Source organism: Giraffa tippelskirchi, chromosome 5 (genome assembly GCF_054371585.1).
Source record: "Giraffa tippelskirchi isolate mGirTip1 chromosome 5, T2T-mGirTip1v1.2.pri, whole genome shotgun sequence".
Taxonomy (NCBI): domain Eukaryota; kingdom Metazoa; phylum Chordata; class Mammalia; order Artiodactyla; family Giraffidae; genus Giraffa; species Giraffa tippelskirchi.
In genome coordinates this window covers 73,206,780-73,233,759 of record NC_137279.1, presented here as the reverse complement: position 1 = coordinate 73,233,759, position 26,980 = coordinate 73,206,780, and the positions used below count along the sequence as shown (strand labels likewise).

At 37.1% G+C, this 26,980-nt stretch overlaps 1 protein-coding gene across 2 annotated transcripts; it reads left to right on the top strand.

Annotated features, from left to right (window-relative positions):
• Nucleotides 1-11,062: 11,062 nt before the first annotated feature.
• On the top strand, nucleotides 11,063-19,494 carry LOC145504372 (apolipoprotein R-like). 2 transcript variants are annotated; one of them, XM_081484960.1, is made up of 4 exons: nucleotides 11,063-11,242; nucleotides 16,868-17,038; nucleotides 17,861-18,036; nucleotides 18,576-19,494. In XM_081484960.1, exons 1-4 carry the CDS (start codon nucleotides 11,158-11,160, stop codon nucleotides 18,729-18,731), a joined length of 588 nt encoding a protein of 195 aa, XP_081341086.1. In that variant the 5' UTR covers nucleotides 11,063-11,157; the 3' UTR covers nucleotides 18,732-19,494. The 2 variants fall into 2 exon arrangements, with proteins under 2 accessions (XP_081341086.1, XP_081341087.1); XM_081484961.1 differs by having other exon boundaries at nucleotides 17,861-18,040; nucleotides 18,580-19,494.
• The last annotated feature ends 7,486 nt before the right edge of the window (nucleotides 19,495-26,980 follow it).

The window sequence follows — 26,980 nt, the reverse complement described above, 5'->3', positions numbered from 1 at the left end:
GAAGGAACACTTCCAAGTTCATTCTACGAGGCCACCATCACCCTGATACCAAAACCAGACAAAGACAACAGAAAAAAAGAAAACTACAGGTCAATATCACTAATGAACATAGATGTGAAAATCCTCAACAAAATTTTAGCAAACAGAATTCAGCAACACATCAAAAAGCTCATACACCATGATCAAGTTGGGTTTATTCCAGGGATGCAAGGATTCTTCAACATACAAAAATCAATCAATGTGATATACCATATTAACAAATTGAAAAATAAAAGCCATCTCAACAGATGCAGAAAAAGCTTTTGACAAAATTTGGCACCTATTTATGATTAAAATGCCTCAAAAAATGGGCATAGAAGGAACCTACCTCAACATAGTAAAGGCCATATATGATAAGCCTACAGCAAACATTATTCTCAATGGTGAAAAACTGAAACATTCCCTCTAAGATCAGGAACAAGACAAGGGTGTCCACATTCACCACTATTATTCAACATGGTTCTGGAAGTCCTAGCTACAGCAAAAAAAAGAAAATAAAAGGAATTCAGATCGGAAAAGAAGTATAGCTCTCACTGTTTGCAGATGGCATGATACTGTACATAGAAAACCCTAAAGATACCACCAGAAAATTACTAGAGCTAATCAATGAATATAGTAAAGTTGCAGGATATAAAATTAATACACAGAAATCCCTTGTATTCCTATACACTAACAATGAGAAAACAGAAAGAAAAATTAAGGAAACAATTTCATTCACCATTGTGATGAAAAGAATAGAATATTTAGGGATAAATTTACCTAAAGAAACAATAACTATAAAACACTGATGAAAGAAATCAGAGATGACACAAATAGATGGAGAAATATATCATGTTCATGGATTGGAAGAATCAATATAGTGAAAATGAGTATACCACCCAAAGCAATCTACAGATTCAGTGCAATCCCTATCAAGCTACCAATGGGACTTTTCACAGAACCGTGAACAAATTATTTCACGATCTGTTTGGAAACACAAAAAAACCTCGACTAGGCAAAGAAATCTTGAGAAAGAAGAATAGAACTGGAGGAATCAACCTACCTGACTTCAGACTATACTGCAAAGCTATGATCATCAAGACAGTATGGTTCTGGCACAAAGACAGAAATATAGATCAATGGAACAAAAAAAAAGCCCAGAGATAAATCCACAAACCTATGGATATCTTATCTTTGACAAAGGAGACAAAAATATACAGTGGAGAAAAGACAATCTCTATAACAAGTGCTGCTGGGAAAACTGGTTAACCACCTGTAGAAGAATGAAACTAGAACACTTTCTAACACCATACACAAAAATAAACTCAAAATGGATTATAGATCTAAATATAAGACCAGAAACTCTAAAACCCCTAGAGGAAAACATAGGCAAAACACTCTCTGACATAAATCACAGCAAGATCCTCTATGATCCACCTCCCAGAGTAATGGAAATAAAAGCAAAAATAAACAAATGGAACCTAATTAAACTTAAAAGCTTTTGCACAGTGAAGGAAACTGTAAGCAAGGTGAAAAGACGGCCTTCAGAATGGGAGAAAATAATAACTAACAAAGTAACTGACAAATAATTAATCTCAAAAATACACAAGCAGCTCATGCAGCTCAATACCAGAAAAATAAATGACCCAATCAAAAAATGGACCAAAGAACTCAACAGACATTTCTCCAAAGATGACATACAGATGGCTAACAAACACAGGAAAAGATACTCAACATCACTCATTTTCAGAGAAATGCAAATCAAAACCACAACGTGGTACCATCTCACTCTGGTCAGAATGGCTTCTATCAAAAAGTCCACAAATTAAATGCTGGAGAGGGTGGAGAAAGGGAACTCTCTTACACTGTTGGTGGGAATGAAAACTAGTACAGCCACTATGGAGAACAGCATGGAGATTCCTTAAAAAGCTGGAAATAGAACTGCCATGTGACCCAGCAATCCTGCTGCTGGGTACACACACCGGGAAATCAGAATTGAAAGAGACACGTGTAACCCAATGTTCATTGCAGCACTGTTTACAATAGCTAGGACATGGAAGCAACCTAGGTGTCCTCAGCAGACAAATAGATAAGAAAGAACACATTTGAATCAGTTCTAATGAGGTGGATGAAACTGAAGCCTCTTATACAGAGTGAAATAAATCAGAAAGAGAAACATCAATACACTATATTAATGCATATACATGGAATTTAGAAATATGGTAGCAATGATCATATATGCAAGAGAGAAAAAGAAACACAGATATAAAGAACAGACTTTTGGACTCTGTGGGAGAAGGCGAGGGTGGGATAATTTGAGAGAATAGCTTTGAAACATGTATATTGCCATATGTGAAATAGATGAACAGTCCAAGTTCAATGCATGAAACAGGACACTCAAAGCCAGTGCACTGGGACAACCCTGAGGGATGGAATGAGGAGGGAGGTGGGAGGGGTTTTGGGATGGGGGACACATGTAGACCCATGGCTAATTCATGTCAACGTATGGCAAAAACCACCACAACATCATAAAGTAATTAGCCTCCAATTATAATAAACAAATTAATTAAAAAACACATAGCATTGACTACAAGGACCTTTTCAACAAAATGGTGTCTCTGATTTTTAATACACTGTCTAGGTTTGATTTAGATATAATGTGTGTGGAGAGTTCACATCAACTCCACTGTTACCACTGTCTACTCAATGTCAGTATTTATAGTATTGAAAAACGTTCAGAGGAAGCTCAGATTAAAGAGAAGGTCACAGGCTCGGAAAATCAAATCATTTGCTTATATAAGCACACAGAAATGCAGAAAGATACCATCATGGTCTGCATATAGAACAGAGATCAATCACATGTTCAAAGTTAGGCAGAGGTCACGTTTCCAAATTTCAAAATCGTCACAGTGAATGCACTATTGAGATTATTTTGTCTTAGTGAGTAAGAGCCTCATCAGAACATGTGGAAATTCAAATGTTCCCTTCTGAGCATTGCCGTGTAATACTGAAGCAGTTCTATACACTGGATGCTTTTGATAAAAGTTGAACCCACTCATCTGGGCCAGCTGTACTTCATCAATATATAAAAAGACTACAGGGATAAAGACTCAACCTCTCTGGCTAACACAGCTCACCCCTAATCCATTCCTAAACTGAAACAAAGGTTAGTTACTGAGACATCTCTTGGAATCAAACTAATAGGCCATTGGGGCTTATCCTATAATTGCTCTGTGCACCTAAGTCATTATATACATATTTTTTAATAGTACTGTTCTCTTTAAGACTGAAGATCACTGGCTTTTTTACTTCTTCCCTTTCCCTTGCACTCTACACCTAATCAGTTATATAATTTAGTTTCTTTTTCCTTTGAAATGTTTTTAAGACAACGGAAAAATATTCATGTTAATATTATGGAGATGTTTCTATAATATAGGCTATTTTTTATTTGTTACAATTCCAACAATTCTTTGACCTAAAATGGACCTTTGGTCCATTGTTTTTTACTTGCTATTATTCTCCACCTCTCTTTCGAAAGTCTTTTCAAACAATGTATGTTCAAGAAAGATTTAACTAAGAAGGTTGAGAGTGCATAAAATGATCTGATTATAGAGCTCAACAATAGAATCTAAATATATCTCAAATTCTTTCATGTTTAACATTTACCACTATTACCCTGAACTGAGACATATCAATTCTAGCCTAGATTACTCCAAAAGGCTTCCATTCTTGTGCCTCCTGGTAGCCATGGAGAGCTATTGGGATTGTTCCTCTGCTCAAAATCCTTAGTTTCCCTTCATAGACTAAGTTCCATCAGGGCCTACAAAGTCTTACATGATCTAATGCTCTTCTTGCTTCTCCTTCAGTGCTTTAAAAAGGCTTGTCTTTTGGCTTCTGCTATTTCTGGCAAGAAGTTAGCAATCGTTCAAAGTGTTCTCTGCATATAAATAATGTTTTCTCTATATGCTTTCAAAATTTTATCTTTAGTTTGTAGTTGCTTGAATATAATGTGCCTAAATATGGTTTGCACATCTTGAACCTGTAAACACACCCTTTCCACCAACTTCAGAAATTTTCAATTATTATTTTTCCAAGTAATTTGTCTGCCTTATTTTTGTTTTCTTGCTTTATGATACTCTAATTACATGTATATTAGATCCTTTCATATTTTTCTATGAGCCCCTGAGAGTCTATTTTTTACACACACATCAATATTTTTTCTCTCTCATCTTAAGGTTGGGTAATTTCTATTAATGTATCCTTAAGTTCATTGGTTCTTTTGTCTGTCATTAAGTTCCTCCAGTAATGTTTTAAAGACTGTATTTTTCAGTTCTAGATTTTTTTGGGGGGGGGGGTTTACATAGTTTATGTTTTTCTACTGAGATTTATGTTTCCATTCATTAATAAGTTTATATTTCTTTATATCATTGAGCATAGTTATTGTAGCTATCTTTAGATCTCTACTTATTCCAACATTTGGATAATCTTAAGGATAGTTTTTTGACTTTTTTCCTCTTAAGAATGGTTCATGTTTTCTAGTTTCTTCATGTCAAATAATTTTGGATTGTATACTGGTCATTGTGAATGGATTCTGTTATTTCCCTGCAAAAGATGGGTTAATGTTTGTTGGTTTAAGCATGTAATTAACTTAGTCAGACTCAAACTGAAAACTCTGGCCTGGATAGCAGCTCAAATCTTACTTCAGTTCTTTTATCCTTAGCTGGGCTGTTTTCACTAATAAGTGATTAGAGATCAGCCAGAGACGGGCAGGGTTTACAGACAGTAAGGTCTCCCCCTCTTTTGGGTCCTTAATTTGTTGCCCTTCATTTTCCAGTGACTCTTATTGCCAGAAAGTTTGCTGATTTTCTATTCAAGTGTTAGACATCCCCCACCAGGCCAAATGCAATCTTCTCTAAAGTTAATAGCCTTCACAAATGGAAACTTGCTCTATGCTGCTTCCTTCTTCTAGTAGTTATTGCTCTCTAGAATGTATCCACTGAGGTTCACTCTCTAGTCCCTTCAGGTAGGTACCCCTTGCTTCCATGTCTTGCTCAGAGTTCATAGTAGTTATCTCTGAGGGAGTAGAAACATAGAAGCTTACACAGTTGTACTGAAAATAGAACCCTCCATACTCTTACACACATTCAGTCAAGTTTGCAGGGCACATTCTCTCTTTCAGGAAATATTTCTGCTGGGTATTTGCACGGTTTACTCTCCATGCTTAATTCAAGTCTTCACTCAGGTGTCAATTATTCAGAAAGAACTTCCTTGGACATATTGTTTAATATATGCTGCTCATTCCTCCTGAGTCATTACTATCTTCCAATTTACCCTGCATTATTTTATTTCACAGTACTTATCTTTCTGACTTTATGATATGCATTAATTTTTCTTTTGCTGATATTGATCTTTCTTACTAGACCATAAGCTCTAGGCATATTGGAATTTTTGCCTGCCTTGAGTAGTATTGCACCGACAGCACCTAGAAGAGATTTTGGCTCATTGTAGGGGTTCAATAAACACTAGTTGAATTAACAGCTCATGCTAGATAGTTAAAAATAAATCTACATACAAATATGCTTAACTGATTTTTGATGAAAGCAATAGCAAATCAATGGAGAAAACGTAGCTTTTTTTTTTGACAAATAGTGCTAGAGCAACTGGACATCTATTGGCAAAAAATGAACTTTGATCTAAACCTCCCACTTTACATAAAAATTAACTCAAAATGAATCCTCACTTAAATGTGAAACATAAAATTAAAAAAAAACTTTTATGAAAAAGTACAGGAGATACAATATGGAATCTAAGACTTAAATGTAATGTGTAAAACTATAACACTTCTAGAAAAAAAAAGGAGAACCTCTTGGGATATAAGGCTAGGGAAATATTTTAGGCTTGACACCAAAAAACATAAAAGGAAATTAATAAAAGTAAAGTTGATAAGCTGGACCTCATTAAAATGAAAAGCTTTTTCTCTGCAAAATACTACGTGAAGGGATGAAAGACAAGCTACAATCTTTTAAATCATATATTTGACTAGAACTAATACGCCAGCAAAATTGGAAAACTAAGCAGTGGCTGTAGAACTGGAAAAGGTCAGTTTTCATTCCAATCCCCCAAAAGGGCAATGACAAAGAATGTCCAAACTACTGCACAATTACATTCATTTTGCATGGCAGCAAAGTAATGATTAAAATCCTTCAAGCTAGGTTTCAACAGTATGGAAACCTAGAACTTCCAGATATACAAGCTGGATTTAGAAAAGGCAGAGGAACCAAAGATCAAATTGCCAATATCTGTTGGATCATAGCAAAAACTAGAGAATTCCAGAAAAATATCTACTTCAGCTTCATTGACTACACTAAAGCCTTTGACTGTGAGGATCACAACAAACTGTGGAAAGTTCTTCAAGAGATGGGAGTACCAGACCACTTACCTGCCTCCTGTGAAACCTGTGTGCAGGTCAGGAAGCAACAGTTAGAACCAGACATGGAACAACAGACTGTTTCAAAATTGGGAGAAGAGTACATCAAGAATATAGATTGTCACCCTGCTTATTTAACTTCTATGCAGACTACATCATGTGAAATGCCGGGCTGGATGAAGCTCAAGTTGGAATCAAGACTGTGGGATATCAATAAGTATAAATATCAATATATCAAATATAAATATAAATATCAATAACCTCAGACATGCAGATGACACCATCCTTATGGTGAAGAGGTACTAAGCCTCTTGATGAAAGTGCAAGTGAAAGTTAGTCGTTCAGTTGTGTCTGACTCTTTGCGACGCCATGGACTGTAGCCTACCAGGCTCCTCCATACATGGGATTTTCCAGGCAAGAGTACTGGAGTGGGTTGCCATTTCCTTCTCCAGAGGATCTTCCCCACCTAGGGATCGAATCCAGGTCTCCAACATTGGAGGCAGATGCTTTGCCATCTGAGTCATCAGGGAAGTCTTGATGAAAGTGGAAGAGCTGGCTTAAAACTCAACATATGTAATACAAAGATCATGGCATCTGGTTCCATCACTTAATGGCAAATAGATGGGGAAACAATGGAAACTGACAGATTTAATTTTCTTGTGACTGCATCCATGACATTAAAGGATGCTTGCTCCTTGGAAGAAAAGCAATGACAAATCTAGACTGCATATGAAAAAGTAGAGCATTACTTTGCCTACAAAGTTTCCATATAATCAGAAATATGGCTTTTCCAGTAGTTATGTATGGATCTGAGACCTGGATGATTAAAAAGGCTGAGTGCCAAAGAATTGATGCCTTTGAACTAGAGAAGACTCTTGAGAGTTCCTTGGACTGCAAGGAGATCAAATCAGTCAATCCTAAAGGAAATCAACCCTGACTATTCATTCATTGGAAGGACTGATGCTGTAGCTGAAGCGTCAATACTCTGTCTACCTGATGTGAAAAGCTGACACATTGGAAAAGATCCTGATGCTGGGAAAGACTGAGGGCAGGTGGAGAAGGGGACAGCGACAGGGACGAGATGGTTGGATGGGATCACTGACTCAATGGACATGAGTTTGAGCAAGCCCCAGGAGATGGTGAAGGACAGGGAACTCTGGTGTGCTGCAGTCTATGAGGTCGCAAAGGTTTGGACATACCTGAGTGACTGAACAACAACAGCAACAATATCTAGAATAAAGGATTCTCAAAACTTAACAATATAGTTAGGAAATGAGCAAAAATCATGAATAAACTGAAGAGCACATATAAATGGCAAAAAAGCACAAGAAAAGTTGTTCAACATCATTAACTATTAAGGAAATGCAAATTAAGACCACAAACTATAACTGCACACTTATTAGAATTGCTAAAACAAAAAATGGTGACAACATCAAATTCTGGCAAGAATGTGGAGACCCTCATTAGGTGAACACTGTGATACATCCGTACCATGGGATACCACTCAGCAATTAAAAGGAAAAGACTGTTGACATGTACAAAAACTTGAATGGATGTCAAAGAAATTATGCTGAGTGAAAGAAATCTAATACTTAAAGATTTTACTGTATCATTCTATTTATATAACAGTTTTAAAATGACAAAGTTTTAGAAATGGAAACCAGATTATTGGTTGCCAGGGGTGAGGAATAAGGAGATAGCCAAGAAAGAGGTGGGTGTGGTTATAAAAATTCCTTGTGATGATGGAATTGTTCTGGATTTTGACTGTGGCAGTGGATACACCAACTTACATATATGATAAAACAGTACAGAACTGACTAAATTCACACACAAGTATAACCATTTGAATAACATGAGTGGGTTGTATCAATATCATTCATTTAGTAGCTCTTTAGGAGATGAATCTTGGTTCAGCCATTTATTTTTTTAAATTTTTTGATAAGTGTTAACATTTTTCAATTAAAATTACTTCTGGAACTTGCTTGGCACAGAGTAAGGGCTTAATAGATAGAAGTGAGAACTCAAAATTGTCTTCTAGTGGATGTTTTAGATTGCTTTTTTCCCCTAATATTTGGTAATATCTTGGATTCTCTTTCTATATTGAAGCAAATTCATGGTGAATGTGTTTGTTTTCCTTCATTTCTGGTAAGGCTGAAATTTGGTTGTGCTGTAATCAGTATTACACCATAATCTACACAGCCCTGGTGAGAGTCAGAGCTTTGGATTTTGAACTCTTAAAAAAACCTCTTTACCCGCAGCTGAACTTACTGCGAAGTTCATTTTCAGTCATTTCCCAAAACTCATTGCCTTCTTTGAATAAACATCAGTATATTTCCAGTTATTACTTACATTAAAGATAAAATTATGCAGGTAAACCCTTGTCTTTTGCTGCCTTTGTCAGAGATATAACACAGGACTGGATGTGTCTTTTGGCTGATAAAACACATGCTGAATATTCTTAAGGTCTTCTGGAACCTTTCTCTCTTCATATTTAACCACTCCCGACCACTTCACAGTCTAGTGCATGATTATTCAGGACTTCAGGCACCACTCTTCCCTCTTCTAACAGACTAGAAAGGCACCAAAGGGTGACTCATTAAGTGTGTTAGGTAAACCAGCAATAACAGCCAGGAATGTCTGCTCAAATATTGTCTGAGTACTATTTTCAGTTCAGTTCAGTCACTCAGTCGTGTCTGACTCTTTGCGACCCCATGGACTGCAGCACGCCAGGCATCCCTGTCCATCACCAACTCCCGAAGTTTACTCAAACTCAGGTCCATTGAGTCAGTGATGTCATCCAACCATCTCATCCTCTGACATCCCCTTCTCCTTCTGCCTTCAATCTTTCCCAGCATCAGGGTCTTTTCCAGTGAGCCAGTTCTTCACATCAGGTGGCCAAAGTATTGGAGTTTCAGCTTCAGCATCAGTCCTTCCAATGAATATTCAGCACTGATTTTCTTTAGGATGGACTGGTTGAATCTCCTTGCTGTTCAAGGGACTCTCAAGAGTCTTCTTCAACACCACAGTTCAAAAGCATCAGTTCTTCAGCACTCAGCTTTCTTTATAGTCCAACTCTCACTATGATTACTGGAAAAACCATAGCTTTGACTAGATGGACATTTGCTGTCAAAATACCGTCTCTGCTTTTTAATATGCTGTCTAGGTTTGTCATAACTTTTCTTCCAAGGAGTAAGCGTCTTTTAATTTCATGGCTGCAGTCACCATCTGCAGTGATTTTAGAGCCCCCCAAAATAAAGTTTGTCACTGTTTCCCCATCTATTTGCTATGAAGTTATGGGATCAGATGCTGTGATCTTAGTTTTCTGAATGTTGAGTTTTAAGCCAACTTTTTCACTCTCCTCTTTCACTTTCATCAAGAGGCTCTTTAGTTCTTTGCTTTCTGCCATAAGGGTGGCATCATCTGCATATCTGAGATTATTGATATTTCTCCCAGCAATCTTGACTCCAGCTTGTGCTTCATCCAATCCAGCATTTCTCATGATGTACTCTGCATATAAGTTAAATAAGCAGGCTGACAATATACAGCCTTGACATACTCCTTTTCCTATTTGGAACCAGTCTGTTGTTCCATGTCCAGTTCTAACTGTTGATTCCTGACCTGCACACAGATTTCTCAGGAGGCAGGTCAAGTGGTCTGGTATTCCCAGCTCTTTAAGAATTTTTCAGTTTGTTGTGATCCACACAGTCAAAGGCTTTGGTATAGGCAATAAAGTGGAAGTAGATGTTTTTCCGAAACTGCTTTTTTGATGATCCAACAGATGTTGGCAATTTGATTTCTGGTACCTCTGCCTTTTCTAAATCCAGCTTGAACATCTGGAAGTTCATGGTTCACATACTGCTGAAGCCTGGCTTGGAGAATTTTGAGCATTACTTTGCTAGCACGTGAGAAGAGTGCAATCGTGCAGTATTTTGAGCATTCTTTGGTATTGCCTTTCTTTGGAAGAGTAATATTTTCAGGCCCACTTACATTCCTGAGTCTTTTCATGCTTGTTTTTCCCCACTGGGCTTTATAACTTCAGGTAGGAAAAAACTTTCTTCAACAGGTTCTGTTTTTTAAAATTTCGTCCTCCTGTTGGCAGTACAAACTAATAACCAAAGTCACAACTTTTCCTAATAGTTAGTGCTTCTTAGGAATGGCTTTCTCTCACACTAGTATTCAAGCTCCACTGGACTTAATGCTCAGCTTGATCTAACTCAAATTTTGCTTTGAGAGTTGTGGAGACTTCCACTCTGAAGCAAAGTGTTTTTTTAAAAAAATCCTTTATTTAACTTGTCACTCAGAAATTAATCATTTACATCTCAAGAGAGCAATTTCTAGTCCTAGCACAAAAAGAAAAGATTGGGGTTACAGTTTCTAAATACTCTCAGATTTCTAAATACTCTCAAAAGCCCTACTTGCTCCTGGCATCAAATCTTGATGCTAGTATTGAGATTTCTAGTGCCCTTTGACTCAGTTGATTGCAAAAGTCCTCATTCCACCCTGTTCCGCTCAGTTTCTTGCTAACTGAGGAGGCGGAACCTCTCAGTTCAGAGTTTTGACCTGTGTTTTTTTTTTCACCCTGGGGTTTTGCTGACTGTTGTGCAGCTGAACTCATTTGGAGACAGCTGCTGCTAGTTCACTCTCTTCCAGATATTTTCAGGTGCAAGTTGTGATCTTTGAGCTTCCGTTGGTCACAACTGTCAACATTTATCATGAAGCCTGTGTCAGGGAGAAAGTCCTTGGTTCTGTACCTCCTTGGGATTCTGACTGTGCTCCTCTGCCCTGACGGCTTACAAGGTGAGTAAAATTGTTGCGGGTTCTCAGGTCCCAGGAAAGCAATTAGAGAAGCGTAATGGCAAGAAGGTAGTTAAACCAATCAGTTGCAAATATATTCATTCCATATTAGGAATTTTAAAAGTGCAATCAAATTGAAATGATCTATATTACTTTGTGGGAGGTATAATAACTTGTTTTACTAATGTCAATTTCAGTTAACAAATTTCTTTACCAATGGTATAATAAATTGTTTATTAAATTCTGTTTTATCAATGAAACAACTGAATTCTCAAATATTTTCAAAATGTTCTAGTACTTATTTTTTTTCCATTGTTTAAGTCACCTAGTCTAATTTGTTTTTTTTTTAATTGGTTATTTATCTATTTTTTAACTTTACAATATTGTATTTGTTTTGCCATACACTGACATGAATCCACCATGGGTGTATATGTTTTCCCCTTCCAGAACCCCCCTCCCATCTCCCTCCCCATCCCTTCCCTCTGTACTTTTATTTATTTATTTATTTGTTTATTTTTATTTATTTATTTTTTTATAAATTTATTTATTTTAGTTGGGGGCTAATTACTTTACAATATTGTAATAGTTTTGCCATACATTGACATGAATTAGCCATGGGTTTGCATGTGTTCCCCTTCCTGGACCCCCCACCCACCTCCCTCCCCATCCCATCCCTCTGGGTCTTCCCATTGCCCCGGCCCTGAGCCCTTGTCTCATGCATCGAACATGGAATGGTGTTCTGTTTCACATATGATATACATGTTTCAATGCTATTCTCCCAGAACGTCCCACCCTCACCTTCTCCCTCAGAGTCCATAAAATTGTTCTATGCATCTATGTCTCTTATTCTGTCTCGCATATAGGGTTATCGTTGCCATCTTTCAAATTCCATATATATAGCATTTATGCTCTGTACTTTTAGATTTATATTAATATTATTATAGAAACAGCTATTTTGTATGAATTCCTGGGGGTTTGCTCCAGTTAACAGATAATGAATTGTGGGAATGAAATGAACAGCATGGGGAACATGGTCAACAGTATTGTAATAGACTTGTATGATGACAGTAATTAGATTATCATGGTGAGCATTTACAAAGGGCTTCCCTGATGGCTCAGATGGTCAAGAATCTGCCTGCAATGCAGAAGATGCAGGCTCCATCCCTGGGTCAGAAAGACCCCCTGGAGAAGGAAATGGCAACCCACTCCAGTATTCTTGACTGGGAAATACCATGGACAGAGGAGCTTAGTGAACCACAGTCCATGGATTCACAAAGAATTGGACATGACTGAGCAATAGAACATGAATGCATTTTATAAGGTAAATAAATGTGTTGTACACCTATATTTAACATAATGTTGAGGTCAATTATGTTTCAATGAAAAGAAAAGAATAAACTGCAAATAATGTTACTTTCATAATTATACATAAATATGAACTCACAAATGCTTGTAATTTCTTAATTTTTAACTTAGTTTATTACCCTCAGACATAATTTTTGTTTCTAATCCATTGGCATGTTATTACCATCTATTAAGCAAAATTGAAATTGTAATTGTTACCACTAATTCTGAGAAAATTAACTAGAATCTTAAGTCATAAGTTATATGTAAAAAAGCTCTCTGTAAATGACATTTTATATATGTAAAGTTTCATTCTTTGCAGTTTGGTAATGTTTATAAATTAATCAGCATTGAGAAGATTTGATAGTACCTGTAGGACTCTATGGAGAAATGTGACTAGAGCATTTAATTGTGCTTTATTTAAATGAAATCTGTGCATTACAGGTGATTTTTTAAATCAGAAAATGTGATTTCTTTTTCTCCTATTGATAACTTAAAATATATACAAAGCTTCAAATACTTATTACTCAGATTCAGCAATTATCAACTCATGGCCATTCTTGTTTTAACCATATCCACATCCATTTTTCCCACTCTAAGTTATTTAGAAGGAAATCTTAGATATTGCTTCTGAATATTTTAGCATGTATCTCTAAAAGAAAGGCATTCTTTCTTAAAAACTATCACAAACCATTATCATATTCAAAATTAAGTAGTAATTACATAATATCAAGTATCTAGTTTTCAAATTTTCCTGATTATCTTATTTATAAATGTTTTTGTAACTGTTTATTTATTCAAATTAGAATCCAAGTAAGGTCTACACATCACAATTGATTGATATGCCTCTTAAGTTTCTTTTAATGTATAGATCCTTTCCTTTTTCTTATATGATTTTTCTTTTGTCTAAGTTAATTTCTAAAGAGGATATGGTGGTATCATTATTTTGGAGGCTCCTTCTGCAAAAAGATGAAAATAATTGAGAGAGTGCTAAAAGTTAGGCAAAAAAATCAACATAGGATTATAAACTTCTTCAAGTGTTTGGCTAGGAGTTGGACCTGATGATTTTTTTTTAACTTATTTAATAAGTAATAGATTCTCTTTAGTGTATATGTGTGTGTGTATCTGTGTGTGTGATGTAATTATTCAACCAATCTTCCACGTTCATCTTTGAATTTCTATTTCCATTTTGTCTAAGTCAGTAAAGAAAGGCCATATATCATTGGTCAAGAAGTCTTGTGAGCTATTCATTTATCTTTTGAATAAACTTCTTCCTTTTCATTTCCTTAATTCCTCCACTGTTTATGGAATTATGCCTTTAACCCAGTCTATTGTTTAAAACTTGTCATAATCTGATCCCAGCTTCATAGCCTTCCTCTCACACTTCTCCCCTATGTGATTTTCTAGTCAAACTAGCCTATTAATCAACCATAAATATTCCCATGTGATTTGCTCCCTCTCATTCTTGCTAACATAATTCCCCCTCAATATAAAATGACCCATCAATGCAGCTAACTATTCAATTCCAATTCCTGCCTCTAGGAGGCATTTTCCTGGCATGTTTAACTCATGGAATTCTTTCTCCCTCTTCTTATAGTATATATTTTCTGCTTTCTTTTGATATTTGCCATACTCTGCCTGCTATTTTGACTTAACTATTTATATGCCATTCTCACTATTTTAACGAGGCTCCAATATGCCCCTTAATATTCTCCATGGAGTTTAGTGCAGCAATCTTATGTCTATTGTGTTAATAAAATTTTATTTTGTGTGAGCCTCAGGAAGGGCTATACTTGAGCTCTAGACTTCCGTATAGGTAACATCACCTTCTCACAAGTATCTGTTTGGGAACTGCCCTTTTCAGAGGAACATGCTAAGTGTCTGTGGTATGGAGAGGAATGAAATGTGCTCCCTGCCCTCAAGACTCAAAAGTAGAATAAAGATCTGTCCATCTACTTATCTATCTGTCAGCACAGATATACACATACACATATCCCACAATATAACTGCCAAACCAGTGAGACAGAAAATAGAATGTCTAACAGATTTGAAGACTTGTACTTCACTCATTGTGTGATTTATTTGCTTAGTCTTTCTATTTATACTTTATTGATTAGATTAGTCTGTTCCTTAATCTGTAAATGAGGATGACAATGACACTCAGATAAGGTTTTTTTGTTTTTGTTTTTTTAGAATTAAATGGAATGTTGTAAGTGAAGTGCTTAACACAGTGCTTAGGGCATAGATAGATAAACCTGTTATTACTAACAAGAAATGTAGTTCAGAGAAACCAAAGATTGTTGTGTGCCAGGGTTAGTCAGGTACATTCACAAATGTGATAATGTAATTTGTAAGAAAAAAAATATTTTTTTGTCTTTTGGTCATTCAGAAAATGTGTATTTGGTCTTTGTCCAAGGTTCCTGGCTCACAGCTCCCAAAACTCTGATAATATCCTAAGTAAAGATGAGAGAAAGGTGTCTAATGAACTAACTTTGGGACCCCCAACTAAAGATGGGTGCTCAAGTCCCTTCAGTCTTGTTTGACTCTTTGGATTGTAGCCCGCCAGGCTCCTCTTTTCCTGGGTTTCTCCAGGCAGGAATACTGGAGTGGGTTGCCATGCTCCCCTCTAGGGGATCTTCCCGACCCAGGGATCAAACCCACGTCTCCTGTGTCTCCTGCATTGCAAGTGGATTTTTGACCGCTGAACCATGAGTAAGCCCAAAGAAGGCACTGGTTGCTAATCATATGGTTGGAGTTACCAGTCTTACCCTCTACCTCTGGTGAGGAGGCAGGTGCTGGAGGTTGAATCAATTGCTAACAACCAATGTTTTTATTAGCCATGCCTATGTGATAAAGCCTCTGTAAAACCCCGAAAAGATGGGACTTAGTTTCTGGGTTGGTGAATATGTAGAGGTGCAGGGAAGCTGGCATTTCTGGAGAGGGCAGCTCTGTGCCCCTTTCACACACTTTGCCCTTTGCAGCTCTTCCATATGGCTGTTCCTGAGTCATATCCTTTTACAACAAATCTGGTAAGTGAAATATTTCTCTGATTCCTGTGAGGTGCTCTAGAAAATTCATTGAACCCAGGTTTACTCTATGGCTTTAATCTTTTATTTATAGAAGACACAAAATTATGAAAGCTTTCTGACTCCTGATAAGCCTAAAGTCTGTTTCCTAAAATTATGTGTATTTACCAATGTATTAAAGTTATTAACTAAATTTTCCAAGGCTTTGTGAAACTTGATATAATGTCTTTGTATGGATTAATTATTATTTCATTATTGAAGTAATTTCAGAAAACATTTTCTAACATTCTCTTCTATAAAAGATGCAAAAACACAGAATACTCTTGGGATTGATGGGTATGGAGGTGCTAAGGTATTCTGGATTTGCACAGTCCCTACAAGTTTTCACAGAACAATGTCTCTTAATCACAAATGTTTCTTTAGTAACTTTAGTTAAAAAAAAAAAGACTGACTCTAAGCTTTAATTACTGAAAGTCTTCCACTGTCCCCAAGTAGCCCATTTTCTCTGCTGAGGCAGTGTATTGCCAAGACCATGGTCTGTGTGGAGCAGAACTGCACTGACTCAGTCCCTCCCTTGTGTGACTTTGGGAAAGTTACTGTGCTTCTCTGTGTTTCCTCATCTATGAAATGAAAATAATAATAATATGCCAACCTCATAGGGTTGTTTGGGAGAATTAAATGAGTTAATATTTGTTAAATGCTTCAAGTACTGCCTGACATTTTATAGTAAATGCTTATACACATAATTTGCTAAATATTTAAACTTATTGAAAAAAATAGTCATATACAAGATGAGGATCAGTTCTCTTTCCCTTGGATACCCTTATACATACCTCCTTTCCTTAACTTCCAGTCACATGGTAATAGAGGAGTACAATCCTTCTTTGGTACTTCCTTCATAGCTCAATTGGTAAAGAATCTGCCTGCAATGCAGGAGACCCGGGTTCAATCCTTGGGTTGGGAAGATTCCCTGGAGAAGGAAATGGCAACCCATTCAGTATTCTTGCCTGGAGAATCCCATGGACAGAGGAGCCTGGTGGGCTACAGTCCATGAAGTCACGAGAGTTGGACATGACTTAGTGACTAAACAACCACCACCACATTCCTTCTTTGTGAATTATTTCAATTATCTTATGGACAATGAAATTGATTGGGAAGGATAAAAGTCTTTCAATAGGTCACTTTAGTTGAATGCTGTTTTGTTTAATGTGTTAAACAACAACAACAAAAACCTCTTCTCTCTCTTTCACCATTGAAGGTTGTAGTTCACCACCTGAAGTTAAACATGGGCACTTTACGTATATCACAAAAGGAATATTGAGAACTGATGTGGTTGAGTATGAATGTCAGGAAGGATATACTCTTGTTGGAGAAGCTAGAATCTACTGCAAATTTTTCGATTGGTCACCATCGGCTCCTCAATGTAAAGGTAATCCTGGTTCCCTGGGGGCAGAATAGCACTAAGAGATAGAGCTACTGTGGAATAATTCAGAAGTGACTCTGAGAACAGCATCCTCCCAGCCAGAGGTAGAGTTATCACGAGCATGTGCTTGAGCTTGAGTGAGGTCCACTGTGGTTTAATTCCCAAATATCCAAGAAATGGCACCCTCAAATTCTTATAGAGGCCAGAACCTTTCATGGGAGAGTTGACTGATGGGGTTGACCTCCTTATTGGGAAAGTGGCTATTATGGCAGAATAAGGAAAATGTTCCTAAAGATTATTTAAGTCATTTCACTCATAATAACTCCAGGAGCTGAGTTACTGGTGCTATTTTTATTTTACACAAGAAGAAACTGAACAAGAAGAGAGGTCCCATAGGGCAGAAGTTAACAGCTCAGAACAACCCCTAGGTTCTCCCTCTTGCTCTGCCGCTGCAATTATGTGATGTGGGGCAAGGCATTTAACTTCCCTGTGTCTCAGTTGCCTCATCTCTAAGGTGGAGATAACCATAGGGCCTCCCTCACAGAGTGGCTGAAAGCTTACATTAAATGATGCATGTATTGTGTTTGCACATAGGTGATTCCAGCCAGAGCTCCATAAATACTTGCCAGTGTTGGTAGAAGTAGTAATAGTAATAGTAGTAGTAGTAGTAGTAGTAGTAGTAGTAGTAGTAGTAGTAGTGTATCAGTAGCGTAGAAAGGAACGGTAGAATTCAGCAATATTTTTATCCTTTTTAAATGATATTATTAGTGTTAAAATGTGTTGTCTTTGAGATACTCACAATGCTAAGGAAATGTGTCTTGATTACAGCTCTATGCCAAAAACCAGAAATATCAAATGGAAAGCTGTCTGTGGAGAAGGATCAGTATGTCAGCCCTGAAACTGTCATCGTCATGTGTGACCCTGGCTATAGGATGGTTGGTTCCCAGAACATCTTTTGCTCAGAGAACAAATCTTGGAGTCCGGATGTACCCAAGTGTGAGAAGGTGAGTAACACCCAATGAATTTTGTGTCATATGACACCTCAAAATAAATTAAAGGGAAATGGGATGGTTCATAATATAGAAAAAGAAATAATATGTCCTAAAGAGCTATCTCAGTTGGGGGGGTGAATTTATAAGGTGTCTATTGGCTCTTTCTACCTTACAGGAGGTCATCTCAGGTGTGTGAACAAAAGAGTCTTATTGACCAGATATCTAGCCTTTGGTATTTCCTCCAATAAATTATGTGGTTTTGCTCCATTTCTAGTTGGTCAGCAGAACTGATGTGCTAGTTGTTTTTTTGGGTGGTTTTGGGGGATTTTCTTCATGCTTATACTTCCTCTATGCTTGTCACTGATGCTGATTATTATTTAAGAACAGATACAGACTGACATCTCGGGGAAATATTTTTCTAGGATCCAAAGTATTTTTCTGGAGTTTCCTACCCATCTTCCAGTCTTATGCCATAAGACTTGCTGAAGAAGCACACCCTTTACAAGGATGAGGAAACTTTCTGAAATCACTCTTTCTGTTTCCTCTTTCAGGTAGGTGCTGAAGTTTGTGAGGCAGTCTTGAAAGGCCAAAAACTTCTAAAGTGTCTCCCAAATGCCTGGGATGTAAAAGTGGCCCTGGAGTTACATAAATTGTCTCTGGAGATTGCAAAACTGGAGCAAGAAAGACGCTACAAGGAAATTGCTTGAGGCTTTCTCTTGGATACATGCTCACGAAAGAAGTTGCAGTATCAATATACTTCACTGTGCAGGAGAGTTCTTGCCACACTCACACAAAATACAGTATTTTTTACCTTACTAACTTTTACAGTTGTGACTTTCTTATTCTTTCATTAGCTGTAGGATCTATAGTGGTGCTTATTCCTGATGCTGATAATTCATATATTCTCTCTTTTTGCTTCCTGACCAATCTGCCTTGGATTTATCAATTTTATTGATACATGTTTTATGGCTTAGAATGTGGCACTTGCTCAATATTCCACGTATTCTTGTAAAGACTGTTTGTTTTACTGCTGACTGGCACTCCCTATAAATGTCAGTTAGATAAAGTTGGTGGCTAATATGGTTCCAGTCTTCTCTATCCTGGCTGATTTTCAGTCTATTTGTTCTATCAATGATTGGAAGAAGGGGTATCAAAATTCTCTTTGTAGGTTTGTCTATTATTTCCTGCAGCTTTTAGTTTTTGCTTCATATATTTTGAAGTACTATTATTAGGGGCATAAATGTTTACAATTTGTATCTTCTTGGTAACTGACCCTTTTTTATTATGTAATAAACCTCTTTATCTTTCATAATGTTCTTTGTTCTCAAATACATAATTTGGTTGATATTATTATAACCCCTTATCCTTTATTTTTCTGTAAATTTCTAGAATAAATTCTGAGGGCCAAAATGTATAAATTTCAGTAGCTACATTTAAAAATTAAAAATAAACATTTGAAATTAGTTTCAATAATATATTTTATTTAACCAAAAATTTCAAAATAGACTCATTTTGATATGTAATCAATGTGAAAGTTATTAGCATTATATTTAACATTCTTTTCTTCATACTACATCCTAAAAATGCAGTATATATATACTGCATTTAAATATATATATATATTTAAATTACAGCACATCTAAATTTGAACTAGCCATATTTGAAATACTCAATAACCACATGTGGCTAATAACTATATTATACAATTCAATTCCAGATTTTCCACAATGTGTATGTTAACAAGTGTTAGTATACCTTGGAATCTGGAAGCTGTAAAGAAAAAAAGTGCAGAGAATGATGTGCCAGGATGTTTCTCTATGGGTAAATTATGCAATATTACAGAAATGCCAGTACTTGAAGTTAAGGAGTAATTGAAATTAAAAGAACTCAATATGCTAATTACTGCAGCTCTTGAAAATTCTCATAGTAATGGTATGCTACTCAAACATTAACTAGTGTGTTCCTGATTTGGAAGCCATTTATATAGTTGTTTATGAAAGTGATAGTCTTTTATCCCAAGCCATACAGTATGACGCTTTGTGCTATAGACACTAGTGCAGGTTTGGGGAGCTAGAGATGATACAGGACATATCTCAGGCTTCTGAAGGGTCCCGTGGGAGTGGAATGAGTAGACTGAGTGGACAGAAAGCTATTGAAAGGAAGCCCGAGGCCTGGGTTGGAGGCTGCCTTTTTATGGCAGATGGCAAAAAGTGGCCACAGGTGCTTCCTGTCCTTGTATCTACATCTTTAATAATCCCTCCAACTTGAGGTAGAGGCTTTCTTCATCCTTTGAGTTTGGGCTGCTTTAACATTTGCTTTGGCCAATGGGGCAAAAAATAACACATATGATATAAGCAGAACCTTGCAAATCGCTTTGTGCATTAGGGTTCCCCTTGTTGCTGCTCTTGAAATCCTATGTCCACCACCATGTGAATAAGTCCAGGCTATCTTGCTGGCTGATGAAAGATATATGCCCCTTCTTTGTCTCAGCTGATAGCAGATATGTGAGGCCATGGAAACTAGCCAGTCTCCAGTCAACTCATCAACTGGCTACAGGCACCTAAGCTAGGCTAACCAAGACCAGCTGAGCTTGAACCCTATCAGAAAGACTTCCCAGAAGAATCCTTCTTTATAAGCAGTTGCTTTAGGAAACTACATTTTGGGACTGTTTTGAAGCAAAAGCCAATCAAAAAGCTCTTTTAATTAGCTTGCAGTTTGTAAAACTATGCCACAGAGAGGATTGAAGTTATTAGCAGTTATGTCAAGTTATCCACACCAGGCACCTTGCAAGCAGGGCTTATTATACATGGGACAGATTCAACTTACAAAGGACAGATCTAGATTTTGAAACATGAGATAATTCTTTTTTTGTTGTTTTGTTGAGTTGGACATTGGTCTGGCTTTTGTGGTAAAGGCAAAATTACAGAAACCTTGGAGGAAGAGACTGAGGTGTTCACCCAAAGCATTCTTTCCAACACATGAGCGTAAACCCTAACTTGAGTTGAGTACAGATGGAAAGAAGTGTAACAGAGGCTTGTTCTCCTAATGCTGCTATAGACCATCTGATACCAAGAGCTTTTCTCTGTAACAGTATGAGAGAGATGCTGTGAGTGATAGTGCAGACTTCTCCATGGTCCTAATGAATCAGGTCAAGTAAGGAAGCAGGAAGGCTTACAGAGACTACAGGCAATGCCCTGGAAGAACAGTTGTTCAGGGTGAGGGTGCTGAGGGCGATAAGGATATATCTAAAAATAACAATTATATTTTGTGTTCTTCCAATTTATCTGAGAGAGAATCATGTAATACATTTGTTGAATAACAAATAATTCTTTGGAATCCAAGGTAGCCATGGATAGAGACAATTGTTATTAGAAAAATTCAGTCAGAGAGGATGTTTACTGTACTTACAAAGGTTATATATCTGAAGCACAGGTCATCAGAAGGGACCCTGGTACCTAGCCCAGTCTTGGGGGAAGAAATGAATCAGGAAACCAACATGAGACCTTCAGAAACTGTGCAGCCTAGAAATAAATTTAACCAAGGAGATGAAAAACTTAAAACTATAAGATTTTGAGGAAAGAAATGAAAGACAACAGAAATAAGTGGAAAGGTATATTGTGCTCATGGACTAGAAGAATCAATATTCTTAAAATGTCCACACTATTCAAAACAATCTACAGACTCAATGCAATCCTTAACAAAATATCTATGGGATTGTCATAGGACTAGAGCAAGTTATCTGAAAATTTGTATGGAACTACAAAAGACCCAGAATAGCCAAAGCAATCTTGAGAAAGAAGAATAAAACTGGAGATATCATACTTCCAGACTTGGAACTATATTATAGAATTATAGTAATCAAAATAGTATGATTTTGGCACAAAGACAGACCCATGAATCAGTGGTACAGAACAGAGTCCAGAAGTAAAACCATGTTCATATGATCAATTAATCTACAATAAAGGAGGCAAGAATATACAATGGGGAAAAGACAGTCTCTTTAATAAACAGTGTTGGAAAACTGAAAAACTACATGCAAAAGAATGAATCTATATAATTTTCTTATATTATGTACCAAAATAAGCTCAAAATGGATTAAACACTGAAATGTAAGACCCAAAGCCATAAAATTCCTAGAAAAAAACACAGGCAATAATGCTTTGACATCAGTCTTAGTAATACTTTTTTGTATATGTCTCCTTAGGCAAGGAAAACAAAACAAAAAATGAATGAATGGGACTACATCAAACTAAAAATCTTTTCATAGCAAAGAAAACCACCAACAAAATGAAAAGGTGAAGCTATATTTGAAAATGATATATTTGATAAGGGGTTGATATCTAAAATATATAAACTGTTCATAAAACTCAATTTCAACGAAACAAAACAAAGTAGACAGCTTGAATAGACATTCTTTCCAAAGAAGACATAAATGACCAACATGAAAATATGCTCAATATAACTAATGATCAGGGAAATGCAAATCAAAACCACAATGAACTACCACCTCACACACACCCATCAGAAGGGCTATTTTATCTTATTTTTTAAAATTTATTTATTTATTTTAATTGGAGGTTAATTACTTTACAATATTGTAGTGGTTTTTGCCATAGATTGACATAAATCAGCCATGGGTGTACATGTGTCCCTCATCCTGAAGCCCCCTCCCACCTCCCTCCCTATCCCATCCCTCAGGGTCATCCCAGTGCACCAGCCCTGAGCACCCTGTCTCATGCATCAAATCTGGACTGACGATCTATTTCACATATGATAATATACATGTTTCAATGCTATTCTCTCAAATCATCCCACTCTCACCTTCTCCCACAGAGTCCAAAAGTCTGTTCTTTACATCTGTGTCTCTTTTGCTGTCTCGCATATAGGGTCATCATTACTACCTTTCTAAATTTCATATATATGTGTTAATATACTGTATTGGTGTTTTTTTTTTTTCTGACTTACTTCACTCTGTGTAATAGGCTCCAGTTTCATCCACCTCATTAGAACTGATTCAAATGTATTCTTTTTAATGGCTGAGTACTATTCCATTATGTATATGTACCACAGCGTTCTTATCCATTCATCTGCTGATGGACATCTAGGTTGCTCCCATGTTCTGGCTATTGTAAACAGTGCTGCGATGAACATCGGGGTACACGTGTCTCCTTCAGTTCTGGTTTCCTTGGTGTGTATGCCCAGCAGTGGGATTGCTGGGTTGTATGGCAGTTCTATTTCCAGTTTTTTAAGGAATCTCCACACTGTTCTCCATAGTGGCTGTACTAGTTTGCGTTCCCACCAACAGTGTAAGAGGGTTCCCTTTTCTCCACACCCTCTCCAGCATTTACTGTTTGTAGACTGATAGCAGCCATTCTGACTGGCATGAGATGGTACCTCATTGTGGTTTTGATTTGCATTTCTCTGATAATGAGTGATGCTGAGCAACTTTTCATGTGTTTGTTAGCCATCTGTATGCAGAAGGGCTATTTTAGAAAGACAGGAATGAAGCACTGGCAAAGATGTGGAGAAAAGGGAATACTTGTACACTGTTGGTTGGAATGTAAATTAGTGCAGTCATGAAAAACAGTGTGGAAGTTCCTTGAAAATTTAAAAGTAGCATGACCATATGATTCAGCAATTTTACTTCTGGGTATTTATCCAAATAAAATTAAAAAAATACTAATTAGAAAAAGATATATGCATCCCAATGTTCAAATTGAAGCATTATTTACAATAGCCAAAATATAGAATCAAGTGTTCATCCATAGATGAATGGATAGAGGAGATATGATATGTATACATAGAGAATGAAAAGAATGAAATTTTGCCATTGCAGCAATATGAATGGATCTGCAGGGTGTTATGCTAAGTGAAATAAGTAAGACAGAGGAAAACAAATACCATATGATTTCATATTTATGTGGAATCTAAATAACAAGACAAATTAAGAAACAAAACCAAACAGAAACAGACTCAAAGTGCAGAGAACAAACAAGTTTGTTGCCAGAGAGGAGGGGGTTGGGGGATGGATGAAATAGTTGAAGGGAATTAAAAGGTACAAATTTCCATCTATAAGATAAATATGTCATGGGGATGAGATAGATATATAGGGAATGTGGTCATTAATATTAACTGTTATGATGATGGGTGTAACTGGTCATACTGATCATTTCATCATGTGTAACATAGTAAATCACTATGTTACACATGTGAGACTAATAAAATATTATACGTTAATTACAATTCAATTGAAAAAGTCCTTTATAAAAAAGAAGCAGCTGCAAGAACTTGATGTGGGTCTTCCCTGGACCACAGGGAAGTTGGGAGGAGCTAGGTTGGTTTCCATAGCAAACAATCCCTAAATTTCAAGGGCTTTACAAACAAGATTTATTTCTTGCTATCATTGCATACCCATATTGGGTTGGCAGGGGCAGCTCTGTTCTGGGACCCATGCAAAGGAAGCCTTTGCTGTAGGGGGAAGGAACAAAACAATTGTGCTGGCTCCTTAAGACTGCAGCTGGCAGAAGCAAGTCACTTTAAAGGACCTTTAAAAGAGAACAAAGAACTATCCCACTCTGTGTCTGAAAGAAGAAGAATCAGAGTAATTGGTGAACCACACCTTAGTAGGACAAGAGAAATTTCCAACAAACCCTATACATTACATATGCTCATTCTTGCTGGGTTTCTTGTGCATGCCAATCAAAAGCAATTTCTTTGCTGGTCATACATGAAACAGAAACTATTTTCACAAAAGTAGATGGAGATACACAGACGAGGGGAGCCAGGAAGATACATGGACCAGAAGATGCAACAGGAAGGATATGAACTGCTGTTCAGGCTAAGTTTATCTGTAAAAGCAATAAACCGAAGATAACCCAAATATAAATCAATAAAGCACTACCTTCAAATGTAGTATACTCACTCATAAACAGTGTAGTTTGTTCATTCACTTATTCATTAAATATTCATAAAGTAAAAAGTGAAAGTGAAGTCTCTCAGCCGTGTCCAACTCTTTGCGACCCCATGGACTGTAGTCTACCAGGATCCTCCGTCATGGGATTTTCCAGGCAAGAGTACTGGAGTGGGTTGCCATTTCCTTCTCCAGGGATCAAACTTGGGTCTCCCACATTGTAGGCAGATGCTTTACCATCTGAGCCACTAGGAAAGTCCATATTCATATTCATAGAGTGCCTGCTACTTTCCAGACACTGTTCTAGGAACTGAGGGTAGAGCAGTGATTGTTTAAAAACCATGAAAATTAAATGCAGCTCTGCTGCTTCAGTCAGTAAAGAGTTTGCCTGCAATCTACGAGACTGGGTACGATCTCTGGTTCAGGAAGTTCCCCTGGAGGAGGGAATGGCAACCCACTCTAGTATCTTTGCCTGGAAAATCCCAGGAGAGAAGAGACTAGTGGGCTACAGTCCATGAGGTCACAAAGAGTCAGACAAGACTGAGCAACTAACATACACATTAGAAAGAATGAGGTGTACTTAATATGCACTAATTTGGAAAGATATCTAAAATGTAAAAAATGAGAAGAGCAAGTTGCAGGACAGTGTGTATCATACAATTCCATTTATATAAGAAATTCTTATACATCTCTATATATAACATACATATATACACAATCTTATAGTGATTATCTCTGGGGTTTGTATTTGGGAGATGATTAGGGAGAGAAAGCATTTATTTGACATTTTGTATTTATGTAATGTGAGCATATTTATATATAACATATGACAATAATCATAATTTTATACTTAATAATAGTAATAAAAAGTATAATTTTGAAGACCAGCAAAAGTTACATTCAGTTGCTAAAGAAAGTAAAGACAGAGAAGGCGGTAACTAAAGTAGGACGTCAGATTAAGGGATAAATTGCCGTGATAGACAGAGGTGGCATGGAAGACAATGGGATGGGAGAGAAGCCGGAATTTCTTGCTAAAGATACAAGGAAAAGGGTCAGAGCTCAGCTGGAGAAAATGACCTCAGATAGGAGAATGGACATCTCCATTTTATGTGGGGAAGAAGGAAAGAATGGGTGGGGTTGCTGCTTGAATGGGGCATCCTTTATTATCGCTCTGTTTTACTAATGAAGTAAGCATGCCTCATCAAAGAGAGGGAGGAAGTAGGGAGGTCTGAATGTCAAGCAAGGTAGAGAGGATTAGAAATGTTGCAGAAAATATAAAACCAGCCTTATTGAATAGAGAATTATTGTTATAGCCACGCTCTCCAGGAAACAAGCTCACTCAGAAGGACGATGCAGATAGTAAAGTGCAGTTTGTTACACCAGCGGGCCCAAGGCAGAGTCTCCTCTTAGCCAAGGACCCCAACCAGCATTTGTGAAAATCTTTTATACCCCATGTGTACGTGTCTGAACCCACCACCCCAATTTCCTTGTGACTTACATAAACAAAGGAAAGGTAAATACAATCACAATAACCCCATGTTCAAACAATCAATTATCAATAAGCCCGAGGTGACAGAAAAAAATCTATGACCTGTCTGGAGGTAGGGGGATTAGTGCATTTTCTCTTAGGTGATGAGTAACCTGAATACAATCTTCAAGATTCCCCTGTCCGGAGGGGGTCTTATCCTTCTATTGTCATTTCCACAGGCACTAAGCACAGAGTTCAGAGTCCATTAGAGAGGTGGCCGAACATGATCAGCATGAACAGGCCTAAGATGGAGCCCAGGCCCCGTGAATTCCTTCTTCATTCCCCGCCTTGATGCTCCTAGTTTTCCTAATGAGCATCATTCATTGTGATATATTGTACTTTAGCCCTCTGGCCACCCACATGAGAGAACACTATCAACCTCTGGGTTACAAAGTTCACAAGACATTGTAAGAAGCAGGGCCCACAAAGCAGTATGATTAGAACCATTATGACAACAGTAACAATAGTTTTCCACCAATCTCCCTTTACCCAGGAAAGGACCGAAGTCCAAAAGGGGA